The 15,846-nt window shown below is 39.4% G+C and overlaps 1 protein-coding gene across 1 annotated transcript; it reads right to left on the reverse strand.

Moving 5' to 3' along the window:
• Positions 1-5,538: 5,538 nt before the first annotated feature.
• LOC108995411 (U4/U6 small nuclear ribonucleoprotein Prp31 homolog) lies at positions 5,539-15,703 on the reverse strand. Its single transcript, XM_018970984.2, has 9 exons — positions 15,522-15,703; positions 13,963-14,028; positions 13,717-13,854; positions 12,454-13,346; positions 12,283-12,353; positions 9,634-9,736; positions 9,163-9,238; positions 6,946-7,082; positions 5,539-5,936 (listed from the first exon to the last, which is right to left on the reverse strand). Exons 1-8 carry the CDS (start codon positions 15,522-15,524, stop codon positions 6,975-6,977), a joined length of 1,458 nt encoding a protein of 485 aa, XP_018826529.1. The 5' UTR covers positions 15,525-15,703; the 3' UTR covers positions 5,539-5,936; positions 6,946-6,974.
• Between the last annotated feature and the right edge of the window lie 143 nt (positions 15,704-15,846).

Genomic DNA, 15,846 nt, shown 5'->3' on the forward strand with positions numbered 1-15,846 from the left:
AAGATCAAAGTGCCTATTTGGCTTACACCTATAAAGGCCACACCTGAAGATATGATTGAATTTAGAACTCAGATCAAGGAACTTCAGACGCTTGGACTCATCCGTCCTAGCAAATCAGGATATAGTTTCCCAACTTTCATGGTTCGAAACCATGGAGAAGAAAAAAGGGGAAAAGCCCGCATGGTGATAAACTATATAAAGTTGAATGACACCACAGCATACCGCATTCCTATCAAGGATGAACTATTTGCAAGACTTAGGAATTGTAAATACTTCAGCAAGATGGATTGCAAATAAGGTTTCTATCAGATAAAGAAGGAAGAAGATAACATCAAATACACAACATTCTCATGTTGTGAAGGAAATTATGAATGGCTAGTCATGCCAATGGGATTCAAGAATGCCCCTAGTATCTTCCAAAGAAGAATGCCCCTTAGGGTCAATGCAGAGCTGGTGCTCAATGATGGAGTTGTCTATCCCGGGCATCTCCTCGTGACTCCAAGCAAATACGTCTTAGTGTTCGATAAGAAGACATTTTAACGTATTTCTCAACTATGGGTCTAGTTTAGTCCCGACCCAGACCGTGTGTTGTGGTCTCTGTCGGTCGACTGAAGCCAGCTCTAAGGGCTCATTGGGTTCAGCCTGCCCAAGGGCCTGCTCATCGCAGACTTCTTCATCCCATTCGGTTAGGGCTAGTGTTGAACCCGGCCCGTACGTCTCTTTGGCTCTTTCCATGGTTGCGACTACTTTGATCTCGTGCCCCAGCTCTCGAGTGTAACACTCTCGAACCAGGACCTGCTCGCCACGAATTTCGCCCACCCCCAAGTTGTTAGGGAACTTCATTTTAAGGTGATAGGTGGACGTCACTGCCCTCAAGTTATTCAGGGTGGGGCTTCTCAGAATTGCATTGTATGAGGATGAGGCTTTGACAACCAAGAAATCGGTCATGGTTGCAGTGATCCTGGGTACCTTCCTTGCTAGAACAAATAGGGTGATGACCCACATTGGTTGAACAATGTCACCTATGAAGCCCTTGAGCGGCATAGGGGCCGGGCGTAGTCAATCTGGACTGATTCCCATCCAGACGAAGGCTTTTCAGAACAGTATGTCTGCCGAACAACCGTTGTCGATTAGGATCCTTCGAGTTGTAAAGTTTGCAACTTGTATCGTTACTACCAAAGCTTCATCGTCCGGGTGGAGGATGCCCTCTTCATCCTTTTCGCCAAAGGTTATCGAGGCGCTCCTAGGATGTCGTGGTGTCCTGAAGGCGATTCTCCCGATGGTGAACACCTCTTCATAGCGTGCCCTCTGGGCAAACGAAGTGACCCCCTCCTGCATATCCTCCAATGATCGTGCGAATTTTTCCGATTGGTTTGTCTTTAGCCAGGGGGCTCCTCCGAGCTTCGTTCCTTGCTCCCTGCCTTCCCGGGCTCGCACCTTGCCGAGGTCCTCTGCAGCCCCCTCCACATCGGTTTTCCCGATCCTCCAACTGGAGCCTCCAGTTCCGTTGGTCTTCCTCTCTTATTCTTTTCAAGGCTTAGCAGTCACTAGTGCTGTGTCTGTTGGTCATGTGGTACTCGCAGTACTGGTAACCTTCTTTGTCTTAGGGCGGCTCTCTTCGTGGGCTCGATTGCCGATCTCCCTATACTGCCAAATTTGCGTGAGTGTGCAGCATCCCATGCTGTCGAGTCGATGCTTCCCCCTTCTCTTCGTATCCGGTGCCCTTCTTTTTCCCCCCTTCGCGGCCGTGACCTCCCAGTTTTCCCACCACCTTCCGGTTTGCTTGCTCCATCTCAGACTGTCGCGGAGCCGTTAGGGCCTTGAGGATGTCTTCCGCGTTGATGAATCCATCTGCCTGGTCCATAAACTCCCCCAACATGGTGGGGGTCTTCTGTGCTATCTCAGCCATAAATGGATTCCTAGGTTAGATTCCCCCCAGAAGGGTTGCCAAGGTGATCTTCTCGTTTTGATCGTCGGTGGTCATGCGTTCTCGATTGAGCCGTGAGAGATATGACTTCAAACTTTTGTCGTCTCGTTGTTTAACTGTAAGGAGGTAAACAATCAGGCGCCTTCACTTAGGCTTGCCATGAACTGCGTCATGAAGAGGTTAGCCAGCTCGTCGAAACTTTCTATGGTCCCAGTCGACAGAGACCCGAACCAGACCCGGGTGGCTCCTTTCAGTGTTAGTGGGAAGGCTCGATAGGCGATCTCTCCCAAGAAGCTGTGCAAGGTCATGTAGGCCTTGAACCCGTCATACACTTCCATCTGGGGTACCTTAAACTTAGGCGGGAGTGGTACCGCCATAACTCCCTCGTTGTATGAGGGGTCGGTGCTGACAAGTAGTTGGTCTACGATGGATGGCGTGCCCATTCGCTTAGCCATTTCTGCATATTTGTCCCTGAGCTCTCGTAGTTCGAGGTGCATCTTGCGCCTTTCCTCTTTTGCTGCGGTATTCGTAGGGACTCTCCGCGAGTCCCCATGTTCGTTGCCGCTAGGTTCTCCTCCTCCAACCAGCTCTTCGTTGGTTCGCCTGAGCGCCGCGTTCTCTTGGTGGAGCATCCCAGTTTCCTCTGTCAGCTTCCTTATCATCTCCTCCATTCCAGTGAGTCTTGCTTCCATTTCTTCGCTCTGGTTTTCCTCCCTTCGCGTAGCTTGGGACTGCGTCACTACTGGCATGCAAAGTACACGCTTTTATGAAAAGAATCCCACAGACGGCATCACTGTTGATGTTGTGTTTCATAGCCTGAGCAGTACCATGATAGCCAAGCTCACACCACCTGCAACTAAGAGGAAGAAGGGGATCCGGTGACTTCCGAAGTCACTTTGATGCCAAAGTCAGTGAAGAATCCTTGTGTGATGGGAAAACTTAGAGAACTAGAGAAAAATGGTAAAAGGGTTTAGAGAGCCTTCTCGTGGGAGGGATGACTGTTATTTATACCTAGTTTGGGGACCTGACTGCTGAGGGAGATCATGGTGTGTCAAGTCGTACTTGAGTCAGGTCTGCTATCACTCCCTACTGTGTCGGCGTACCAGCTCGTGCTTGGATTAGACCTGCTGCCACCATTCTGCTGTGGCAGGGTGTCAAATCGTGGTCGTGATGTCCTATGGCACCTCTGGTAGCACGTCGTTGCGTGCCAGGTTCCTTGACACGAATTGAATGCGACGTGTCTCGGGCCCACGTGCCCACGATCGAGCATGCCCAACCACCTGTGTCCATCCACGATAGTCCATACTGTACTTATGGCAGGGCTCGGTACCGAGCCCTGAGGTGATCACTGCCTTGTGGTGGGATTCTAAGTGCCCGAGCTCAGTGCTGAAACCTTTCTAGATGGGCTCGCGGTCGTGGGCTCGATACGCGATTTCCTGGTTTGGGCTTCTGGCCTACTCTGGGTTTTTGCCTAAGAGAACTAGGGTCTCCACAACTTGACCTCTTTGGGCCTGGGCCCCTCTCTCGAAGGGCTCCCCCTTACAACATACATAAAACCTAAGTGAGTGTTTGAGATTGCGGTGTAAAATATATAGTTTAAAGTTTTAGAACTATCCTATAACTTAGAACTTAAATAATAAGTTCTACAATTAAAAAGTTATTTACTGTTTGGTAACCATATGTTTCTCAAACATGTTACATTTGTTTGGAAATAAATTTAAAAAGTGATTTTTAAGGTAAAAATGACGACTGTTTGATTTTTTAAAAGTTATGATTTTTAAAAGTTGAAAGTTTGAAAGTTGTAATTATTTGAAAGTTGTATAAGTAGTTTTGCTCATTAATAATCTTTTTAAAATTTGAATTACGTTTCACATTATCCGGAAAAGCACGTTTAAGGAAAAACATCAAAATGATGGTTTTCCTTAAACGTATTTTTTAGCTTATTTGATATTAAAAAGTGTTTTAATATGTAACACCTAAACAACCTAATTTTTCCATTAAAGTGCTTTTAAGGCTATTTAAGCATTTTTAAGACTATTATCGCAACTAGGCCCTAAGTCATATTACACAAAGATCAGCACAACTACTTGGTGAGAAATCAAGTGAGAGTAACTGAGTAACGAGCTACGAAGTAAGATTCAGGAAGCAACACAACAAGATAAATAGCATGATCACACCCTTACACGTGCGTACGGTAAATGATATGTCTTTTGTAAAAAAAGAAAGTATTATGTATGTACGTCCTCTATTGAAAGCCCCTTTTATGTACCAAAATTATGAAGGAAATGATATTTTATTGTCATGATAGATTTATAAATGCCATGAATTTATACATAACTTTCATGACACATGCATCAAGTTATTTTATGAAAAGTTATGATTTATGCATTAAAATAATTATAAATATTTTATGAAAAGAATTATACATCAAAATATTTATGAAAAATCATGATTTTTTGCATTAAAGGATTTATGAGAAATCATGATCATATGTGAGAAAACATGTATTATGGCATTTTATGAAAAATTATGATTTCATTTGAAATATATTATAAGACAATATATGACAAGAAAGTATGATTATGATGAACAATGAATGTTAAGATATGTAAAGGCTTATATAATGATATGATAACAATATCATATGTTATGAGTATATTGCATTATCAGGTCATACATGCTGGTGGTGAACCCAATATGTCTTCCTTATGTATAGATTCTACAACCCGTGGCCAGAGGCGGAATCATAATATACTTAGATTCTTTAACCCTAGCTCATGGAGGTCAATAGTCGGTACCGGCCTATGACAAGTGAAAGACAAGTTAATGCATTTCATGTATATGATCATGTTCATGTTATTTATATATGTAACTATGAATAATCTTGATTTTCAAGAACCCTATGTTTTATTTTGTTTACCATATAATATGTTCTTATTGAGTAGTCGATTAATTTTTATATGTTTTTATGATTTTAACCATCACAAGTAATGATTTTTATGAAAATGAGACTGCAGGACGAGACTTAGCCTAGGGAGATCAGACAGAGGCCTAAATAGTTTATGATATGCTCAGTTTAATGATTTTTATTTATAAGTTCTTTATAAGCACTCAAGACTATTGATTTTAATGAATGATTTCACAGAATCTTTTAGAAATTTAGTGTTTTAAAAATGAATTTTATTTAGTTTTGAAACATTTTCTATCTAGCATTTCATTAAGAAGAAAAATTTTAAGTTGAAATGAATAGCACACCATGTTCCTTCCCCAAATATCAGGATAATGCAGCAAATGCATGACATATAAATATGTAAGTTGTTTGAAGTCTAGCAAATTTCGAAGACGGAATTATTATAAGAAAAAGGAAATTGTAAAAATCCGATTCAATATTATTAAAGATTTTTTTAATGGGCCAATATTATAAAAACCCAATTGAGGTGTGTTTGACAATTTTGAATAGGACATATATTATGGTGGATTATTGAAATTTTATTTGACTCAATAATAGAATTAAAGCTATTTATTTGACAAATTAGGTATATTTTAGAATTTAAAGTCGACCCATAGGATTATTATTATTTTACCAAATTGCCATTTAACACATTGTCGAATAACCTTTTGCCAAATGGCATAAAAACACTTTAACTTGAAAGCTTAATGTCACTATTGTCCTTTATTTCTCAAAAGTATTTTTTAAAGAAAAATTCTACTTATCATCTCCACATCACACACCAACATGAGATTTGTCATTTTTATCATTCTATATAAACACATATTTACGCAAATTGGATGTGGAGCCTGCCATAAGCAAGATACAATCTCACAGTCAACCCTCCCCCCACCTGAAATCGATTCCTCACGCATCAAACCACCATACCAAGCCACATATTTCCATCATCAACCACACAAGCAGCAAACAGAGGAACCAATCTTAGGAAGCACCAAGCACCACCAAGACCTCCACCATTGAAACCATTGTGCCCAAACATTTCATGCCTCGAATGTGCTCCTGCAGCAGTAATAACGAAACGAAAGTTTACTAACTATTTCTGAACTAATCTTGTTCACTAGTGGCTGAACAAAACGAGTTGTTAATGAAAAATCATTAGTCTCATCCAACCAGTTCCACTCCATTTCTTGAAGCAAATGGAATCTCATTCCATATAAAGGAAATCGTGGTCGTGGACGTGGTGGAAAAAACTAATAGAATCAAAGAAAAGTTTCTCAAAGAGATGCTACACACCACCAGAAGTGGAACTATTGACAAAGCGAGATGAAAACAAAGGTTTGCAGAATAAGCTAGTAAAGAAATATGAAGATAAATGTCATGTGTTAATACTCCAGCCAATTTCAACTAGAACTAGACATAAATTTTTAGTGTATATCTCATTTAATGAATCAGATAGAATAACAAAATTTTTGGTTATTTTTCCCAAGTTCTCATTTCATAACAAAACATGCAAAACCATCTTGAAAATAGAATAACTCTATTAAAAAAATGTACCATCCTATATACAGTTCGTTATCATTTATACCTCATTTAAATTACTTACAAATGGATATGTTAATCGAGTACTGTTTGAATCTAATTCTAGTTGAAATTGGTCCGCAAGCCGTGTCCTAATGCATCTCCCATTTGGAGATCATGTCAGATTTGACAATAGATAACAGTAGAAGCAATTAAAGCACACACTTACCAAGTCAAATAGTGCATTGTCTTTGTTTTTTTCTTTTGGACGTGCATATGAGACAAACATATTTTTTACTACTTTCCAGGTTTAATTTATCAATGTTCAAGTTGTGGGGCTCCCATTTGATTGTAATGTAGAAGAAATTAGTGCTTATATAAGCAATGTTAATAACATGACCGTTGTCTAATTTAGAATAAGTTAGACAAACTCTAAAGAATCTTGATCTCTTGAGTTGAGTTCATGATTGAAGAGCTCTTAGTAAATTTTATATCAAAATATTCCTATTCTTTCCTGATCTAATTTGTAGAAATGCCATGTCAAGTGCACCTGGCAAGAAGAGATGAAAACACGAAGATTCAGGTCCGCTTGATCTTTGAAAATGTTCCTGTCTCAGAAAAGTATGTGCTTTGAGTTCCACTGCCAAGTTGGTGTGCATGAGCCTGTGGATTTGATAGTTCTATCCCCTGTAGAGAGAAAATGGGGATTGATATCATTGACATGTTTCTGAGTCAAACAGATTAGCAACTACATAACAAAAAATAAAAATCAGTCTACTTTTTTTGTATAAAGCTTTTAGGTAGAAAAATGATTCCACATCAACAAAAGATCAAGCCACAGATTTAGTAGAGGAGAACTTGAGCATCTGCCAAGGAATGGACCATATATACATCTAAATTGCTTGCTCAAAAAATAAAGATTGAGAAAATTTTCCCAGGTTTGCCCATTCACCACGGTAACACCGCCTAATTAGAAGACAAACTACCCTGTCCAACAACAGCAATGACACCATCAAAAGAAAAAGATAGTAATCTTCACATAATCATCACCTACCTCTTCCTCATCTGTCTCAACTGTGGTATAAGCAAAGAAACAAGGAATGAATGAAGTCAATGCCAAGGTAAAGAAACGAGAATTACAACAAGGATTGGAAGGGTTGACGATGAAGAGAATAAATCACACCACGGCGGAAGAGAGTAAAGAAGACCCTACTGGGGGTGGGTGTGTGTGTGTGTTTGTGAGAGAGAGAGAGAGAGATAGCTCGGGGTGGGGAAGGGGAGAGGAGGAACAGAGGGAGAGAGCCTGAGAGGGGAAGGGAAGGGAGGGAGGGAGGGAGCCAGAGTGTCCAAGCTTTTTCATGGGTTTGGTTATCATAGGTGGACAATCATTGATGGTATAAACACCAAGATAAAAAACAGTAGTGGGTGATAGATGGTGAATGTCAATATTGGTTAGGAAGAGAGAGAGAGAGAGAGAGAGAGAGGCGAGACACCCAAGTTTTTAGGTTCCTCCTTATCCATTACTACCATTTTCATGGGTTTGAAGATCACAGGAGGAAGTCCATTGAAAACACCAAGATAAATCAAGTGGTGTGCCATATATGCTGGATGTCCAACATTTTCAATTTTCTTCTTCCAGGTGCTGGCGTTAAAACGATGTGTTTTAGTAGGACAAGATTTTCAATTAGTAGAGCTTCTACCATCTTAGATTTTCAATTAGTCTACACCATGAACTGACCTCTGTCCAGTTCAAACCAACTGGAGAGGATCCCTCTAATTCAACCCCATAGAGATCTCCAGAGAAATTTTATCGGCAGCTATAAATGCCATGGAGATCCACTTCATTCTATCTCTCTTCCACTCGAGCACTAGCATTGGACTCATCAAATGAGTCCAATCTTCAAAATTTGATGATTTTAGCTTTAAAATCCTAGCATTGGATTTACCATATGCTCAAATGTCAAGCTTTTAGCTACAGTACATTTCCCTTCATCTTCAAATTTGAAGACTCACTATTCACACTATAACCATTATTTTATTTATTTAAATTATTGTTTCCCAATTTTGAGCCACAATATATTTAAATTGGGAAATAATAATTTAAGTATCAAATTAAATTATTAATTAACATATAGTTAGTGTAATTGTAAAATATAAAAAAAAATAAATTAAAAATATTATTATTAACAAAATAATATTATATTATTATTTTGATGAATCCAATAGCTAATCTAATGTGGGGTTATGGATAGAGAGGCTTTGGATTTATGAAAAACATGTACTTTTCATCAAATTTTGAAGATGAAAATGATGAATCCAATGCTAATGCTCTAAGCCCAGAGTTCGATTACGAACACTTAACCAAACTCTAGAGATCCAAATCTAATTCAATCACAAACCGTTATACCATCTTCTAAAATAGAATTTTAATGGGGAGACAGAGAAAGTTTTTATTATTATTATTATTATTATAAGTAATGGGGAGACAAAGAAAGTAAGCATGTCAAGAAACTTCATGTTTCTATCTCTTTTCCACTCTAAGCCCAGAGTTTGGTTAGCAACTCTGGGTATCCAAATCCAATTCAATCACAAACCGTTATATACCATCTTCGAAAATAGAACTTTAATGGGAGACAAAGCAAGTAAGCATGTCAAGGAACACTATCCTGAGGTATGATCAATTTGTGCTTCTAAAATTCGCTTCACGGTAAAGAAACTTGTACACTTCACAGACAGGGTTCATGGAGAGGTAAGAAGTAATACCAACCTGCACAAGGGTAAATGCTAAACTTGATGTCAATCCAGAGGAAGCACCACTGCTTCCGTAATTCTTTTCCTTAAACCTGAAAGCATTAGGTAGCCCATAGAGATTAAGAAGCAAAATTGATGTTGAGATTAGATGATAGAATGTTCAACTAAAATAGAAACGATAATCCAAGACATACTACTACATCTACAAAAGGAAGAAATTACTATTAAGCTCATCAGGCTAGCAGCATGGCCAGAGAGTTGATGTAACAATAAAGCCCACCTTTTACACTATTTCAATAGCTCATAACACATGTTTGATTTCGACCATCCAATAGAACCTTATTGAGATAATGGTAGCCTGGGCATGGTTTATTGACAGATGGAATAATTGTTTAATTAAATTATGAAATCTCTTGCCTGACTTTAATTATGCAAGTATATGACATCTCTAGCCTACAGGAAGGGTGTGTTACAGTTGAAAACTTACTTCTTGGCAACTTTTGCAGCAAGTTTGCTCTGACCAACTGATACACGTAGCTTGCCACTCCCAGCCTGACCGAGCATTCCATAACCCTCTCCCAGACCATCCCCTACCATCGAGGAGCATAATATGGTAAGAAACGAATATAAAAAAGGATATTGATAAACGGCAAAATAACCTCTGGTGTAACAAATGCAGACAGTATTTACAGATACCAAATGAAAATGATATAACAGTAGATACACCAGGAAATATGATAACAAGTAGAGATACATAAACAAGAGGTACAGAATTCAGGAACATATCTTGAAAATGAACACTCCATATTGAGACATCAGGCATTTGTAGGGCATGCATGCCATAATTATATTTTTGGGTTTAATTAGAGCAATTGCACATAATATTAAACCAAAATTTATAACATTTTGGTTTAATATAAATTTTGTTATAAATTTTGGTTATAAATATTAAATTTATTTATTATTAATATGAGATTCTCTCTGTACACTCAGTTCCCATGACCGCACGCAACTCCATCTCTGGCGCTTCTTGCTGGAGTTAATCCCTCTTCTCCCTTTCCTCACTATTCTTTCTTGTCTCCAGCCCTTCTTCTTTTTAAAGTTGCTCTGATGGAGGGCAATAGGTATATAATGGTGGAATAAAAAACATTTTTTTTCTCGAATGAGGGTGGTTACAGATTTGCATTGCCGAAAGTAGCAGAAGGCTAGTTATGTTCATCTACTTAACTGGGACATCAGCTTTATGGGTGGCAAAAATGGTAGAGGAATGCCTAGCCTCTTCTCGGCATGAAGGTTTTTAAGAAATCTGAGGATGGGTAACGGAGTTCTCACCATTCAACGCCAAGTCAACTCCAGGGGTTGTTTTTTGCAACTGGACGAGTTCAGGAATGGCAGGAGGAGGGTTTACTAGCTATCCCTGAAGGTTTAAAGGGTAATGGATGGGAAGGTTTTGTGTATCTCCTCAGATTGGTTGCTGGCTCCAAAGCCCCTGTTTTTTAGTATGCAAACGAGTGCATACTGAGTGTCACCAGATTGCAAGCATTAGACGTGGGGGGGAGTCTGGTAGTGGGTTGAATGCAGAGAAGCCCCTCCATTCTAAAGGTGTCTTGTTTGCTTCGGTCTTGAGGTCTCTGGCGTGTCCTCCAGCAGGGTGTAGCTCTGCCGTGGGGGTTGACACGAGTAAGGTGTTAGGGGGTGAAGGCACAAACGTGATCCATCTAAGGCCTATTGTCACCTAGTGCTATCTGGCATGGGAGGTGGGAGGCTCTCTAGCAGGTGCTCAAGGGTGGGGGAAGTGGAAGATGTCATGTGGGCTATCAGAGCTCAGTTGTCGGGATTCGTGGATCATGGAGGAGGTTAGGGAATTGATGAACAAAGTTGACATGGGCTTGGGCTTGGGCTTGGGCTTGGGCTTGGGTCATGGGCCACCTAGCCCTGTGGTGAAGCCTAAGCCTAACACACCTTCAGCAGATGTAAGCCAAACAATGCCTGGGCCTGTAGATGGGTCTGGGCTTGCATTGAAAGGGCATGGCCCGAACACTGTTGGGCCTGTGGGTCAACCGAAAATCCCACCCACATCCTGAGTGGTGGGCTAAAAGCCTCTCTCGAGCCTGTGAGCCTTCTATCTCGGGCTCGACAACCTCAAGCCCACTAGTGGTTGCTCCGGCCACCTCGCCAATATCACAAAAAGGGTAGCCAGACCCCAATCAAATTCTCTCCTTGAGGGCTCTTTTGCTTTGTTTTGTGGCTGTATCCGAACTTAAGGTGAATCTATCGAAATCTGAAATGGTTCTTGTTGGCTTGGTTCATAACTTAGGTGAATTGGCTGCTACCTTGTGCTGCAAGGTGTCATCCTTGCCTATGAAGTATCTTAGTCTTCCCTTGGGGGCTCCTCATAAATCCAAGGCAATGTGGGATGGGATTGTTGAAAAGATCAAAGGTAGATTAGCCGGTTGGAAGAGGATTTATTTGCCCAAAGGTGGTAGAACCACCTTAATTAAGAGCACATTATCTAACCTCCCAACATACTTTCTATCTTTATTTCCCTTGCCCGCAGGGGTAGTGAATAGACTGGAGAAGCTTTTTCATGATTTCTTGTGAGGCTTAGAGGTTGAGAAAAAAAATCCACCTGATTAAGTGGGATAAGATCTGCACCCCTTTGTCCTGTGGTGGTTTGGGGGTTAGAAAGTTGAGAAAGTTCAATATTGCACTACTAGGGAAGTGGTTATGGCGGTACCATCGAGAAGGGGATGCTCTTTGGAGGAATGTTATTGATGTCAAATATGGGAGTATTTGGAGAAGTTGGTGCTCAAATGAAGTAAGAGGGACAATTGGTGTGGGAGGTTGGTCCAAGCATCCTTGTCCAACATTTAAATTCATACACTGTTACTTTGGGCTTCGGCTATTGTCTTTAATGAGATTAGTTTTAATGACTTTTATGTTGTTTTCCACAGTGCTCAGCATGTAATTAGGTTCATCTCCTACATACTTCTTGTGTACCTGGGCAAGGCCTAATTACGTGGATCAATAAATTCTTCTTACTTATCAAAAAAATAACAATTTCCATGTTAGAAAATAATCTAATTTCAAATCAGCAATTACTTAACATTCAAATATGCTGTAGACAACAACATACCTAAAGAACTCTCTTCAGGTACACCAAATTGCATCCTATTTGCGAGTTTCCTCATGTCTGTTATTGCATATCTAGAGCATGAAATATGAGAAAAAGAATTACATAAAGTTTGATTCGTTTTAAAATCTGAAAAATAAATTAAGCTGAAGAAAGAAATTAAAGAAGCACTACCTTTCCTTCATCTTCCTCAGTCGACGACCACCTCTCTTCTTTTTAGGCTCAGAATCAGGCACTGGAAGTGGTTTGGGTTGCTTTGCAGGAGGAGGCTCTTGCCACTTCTCAATTTTCTTACGGATCTCTTCCCGTAAGGCTCTTCCATTGTTCCCTGATGGATCTCCTCTTGTGGAATCTACTCTTGCTGCAAGTGTTGACTTGGAAGCCAATAGCCGGCAAGCACGCATCCTCAAAGAAGGGGGTGTAGATTGAAATATCTCCGTTTGCTCAATATAACCTACACGAAATTGTGATGTTGCAGTGGAAAACCCAGCAAGGTTCTTTTTCTTAGCACCAAGAAGCTGAACATTACATGCAGGCATCTTAGCTAATGCAGCAAGACCACCAGCAGTCCCCATAAGTTTAGCTGCAACAGCACTCCCAACAATAGTAGAAAGATTTGGTGCAATATATCCCATTCGACTTTCTACAAAGTCAAGGACTTTTTTCTTTGCTGCATCTAGAGTAAGAGCTCGATCACATGCATCAATGGTCTTATCAAGAATTTCTTCAGGAAGAGGCTTGCCACTTGTGGTCGATGCTGTAACCGACACCACCATAATGATAGCTGACGGTAACAGCCCTTCCAGATCAACCAGGGTCAAATCCATTTCATTCCCAATTTTCTTAACAACACGTGCATAATCAATTGGGTGATGCACAAGTGATTCAAGCTCCGGAAATTTCAACCTGTACTTGTCACGAATAAAATTGTGGATAATAATGATTTCATTCTCAATATCAACTGACAAAGCATTACAGTCCACAATCAGCTGATATTCAGGATCATCTTCCAAAACCATTCCAAGATTTGAGATATCAGAGCCTTTTTGGAGCGCGTCTTCCACTTTCTGCAAATCAAACACACTACTAACCATTACATCAAACTCAATAAGCATATCCACTGCAATGATTGAAGCATAGAGAACAGTAAAATTATAAACCTAACCCTGAAAGAAAACTTAGCAAAAGCAAACAGAAGAACAAGACCAAAAAGAAAAGGGAAAAAAAAAACAGAAGAGGAAGAAGAAAAAGACCACACTGGATCTCCCAACAAAGAGAGATCTAAAACAATCATGTTCCACTGTAGAACTGATCATAATAAATTGATTAAGTAAAAGGAAGGAAAAAAAACATTAGAACAAACTCTGCAACATAAACATAAAAGCGCATGGCACATGTCATGGTCAAAACAGAAGCGCATGCAAGATATGGATTAACCTGCATAATATCAACATATCTTTGGGTTTTCTGCAATTTCGAAACACTATCCAGATCATCATAGTTAAGATTTTCTATGTCTGCCATTTCCCCATCAACATCTTCTTCCATATTTCCAGCATCGACATCTTCTTCCTCCTGCAAGAAGATAAAGCATATTTACACATGATGCCTAGGCTGAAAAATATTAATAAAAAACCTTCACAGAAGTCAACGATATGTAATTCACAGAACAAAAATACTCACAATAACAACAGCTTCATTGTCAGATAGTTCATCAAGGTCTGCAAGAAAAGAATCAGCCAGTGTTGCCTGCAATCAACCAACAATAAGTAAGAGATTGAAACTAAAATAACGGCATCAATTATAAGTTTTAATAACAATTCTAAGTATCTTGGAATAAAAATGATAATTTTCAAAAGAAAGAAAAACCATTCATGTTCAAGGAGTCCCCGCATATTTATATGAGATTCTATGATAAAAACTCAGAAAAAAGAGATCATCAATAGTCCTGTCTAATCACGCCAACTGATTTGTGACAAACCATAGTGAATGACGTTACCGTATTCAGCAGCACTCCCTACCCCCCACACCCCATAAAAGAAAAGAGAAAAAACCCAACCCACAAAAGAAAAATTACATGGCATGGTATGCATGTTATTAACAGTGGAAAAACTACTTGAAGCGCACTGATAACCACAGAGCGACGGTCTTGGGAAAGAATCTATGTGAAAAAAACATGGACAATAACGGATGAAATTGCTTGAAAAGGTTTCAACCATATAAACCACACACTTGGACAAGAAAATGGCATCTCCAACAGTCAGCCTATAACCAAATAGAAATTATTATCAAGCTGTGCTGCTTACCAAATACCGTCTGATCATACACTTATATCCCCACTCTTCAATTTCACCATGGAATTCTTCTTTTTTTAAAGGTAAAATAAAATTTTATTAATATTAAAAGAAGGCATAGCCTAGGAAGTATATGAAGAATACACCTAACAACTAGGAACTAGAAATGGATACAAGTAAATTATGAAAAACAATTTTCAAAACACCGACCATTTCTCTCCATCCACATTCCACAAACACCACATAATACAAAGATAAGCATTTTTTTTTTTTACAAGTAAGAGAAAGAGATAAGCATTTTCCCCACAGTAGGGATTTCAATAATACCCCTAAGACCTCTCCAACAATAAAGAATATCCATCCCCGTTCTAGGCATAATCCATGCCAAAGATATCAACCCACAAGAACCTGGACACCTTGCAATGTAATATAACAAATGATTGAATACAACCTGAAGAGAAATTGCTTCCGTCTCTTAAGGAAGCACAGCTGGTGTAGAAAAGGTTACATATTGACACATTTCCTAATCAAGGTTCTGGGCTAGAAAAATAATGGATAATGATACCCTTACACCTGTTTTACTACTGTTCTACTACCCAGCTATTTTTTTGTCCTTTTGCTATTTGAATCAAGATTAAAAATCCCAAACATGAGCTTCTTACATAATGTAGAAGAAAATAAATTCAATCAATCAACATAATTATGTAATTTAATTAAAAATAAATTCAATCATTGAAGCCATTCCATTCGATGATTTCTCTTCATAATAGCTCAGGAGTTCAAAACTTCATCCGCCTTTTTTTCCTGAGGGCCAGTCGAATAATGGACAACATTTTACAGATGGGTAGGGTCTGATTCCGAAGTCCAAATTCAATCAAAAATACCATCTAATGAATCGTGGTTTAAAGAAGCCATCATAGAGAGAGAGAGAGAGAGAGAGGGATAAACCATGGCTGATGGCAAGAGCCTAGAGTTGCTGCGAGCCTGCGACGGACCGGACCGAGATACCGAGGTGTTGCGAAGGAGCAGACGATGACCTGTGGTGGGAGCTTGAAGCCTCGAACTGGAAGTGATGAATCTGGATTCTGGAAGGCTGCTGCTGGACGGTACAGAATGGGGTAGAAGAAAATAATTTTACAAAAAATCTACTCAACCACCTACTATTCATACAACCTCCACACTCCACATTATTTTTAATTTTTATTATTTTTTTCTTTTATTAAATAGTTATTATATAAATAATGAATAAAAAATTTAAAATAATTTAAAAAAA

Source organism: Juglans regia, chromosome 5 (assembly GCF_001411555.2).
Source record: "Juglans regia cultivar Chandler chromosome 5, Walnut 2.0, whole genome shotgun sequence".
Classification (NCBI taxonomy): domain Eukaryota; kingdom Viridiplantae; phylum Streptophyta; class Magnoliopsida; order Fagales; family Juglandaceae; genus Juglans; species Juglans regia.

Bases quoted from the DNA above. Each gene is read 5' to 3' on its own strand.
- LOC108995411 (XM_018970984.2), bottom strand. The intron at 13,347-13,716 runs GTTAATCCATAT...TTTGATTTGCAG, and splicing joins GATATGTTGATATTATGCAG to AAAGTGGAAGACGCGCTCCA. The intron at 9,239-9,633 runs GTAAGTTTTCAA...TAATGCTTTCAG, and splicing joins GCTGCAAAAGTTGCCAAGAA to GTTTAAGGAAAAGAATTACG.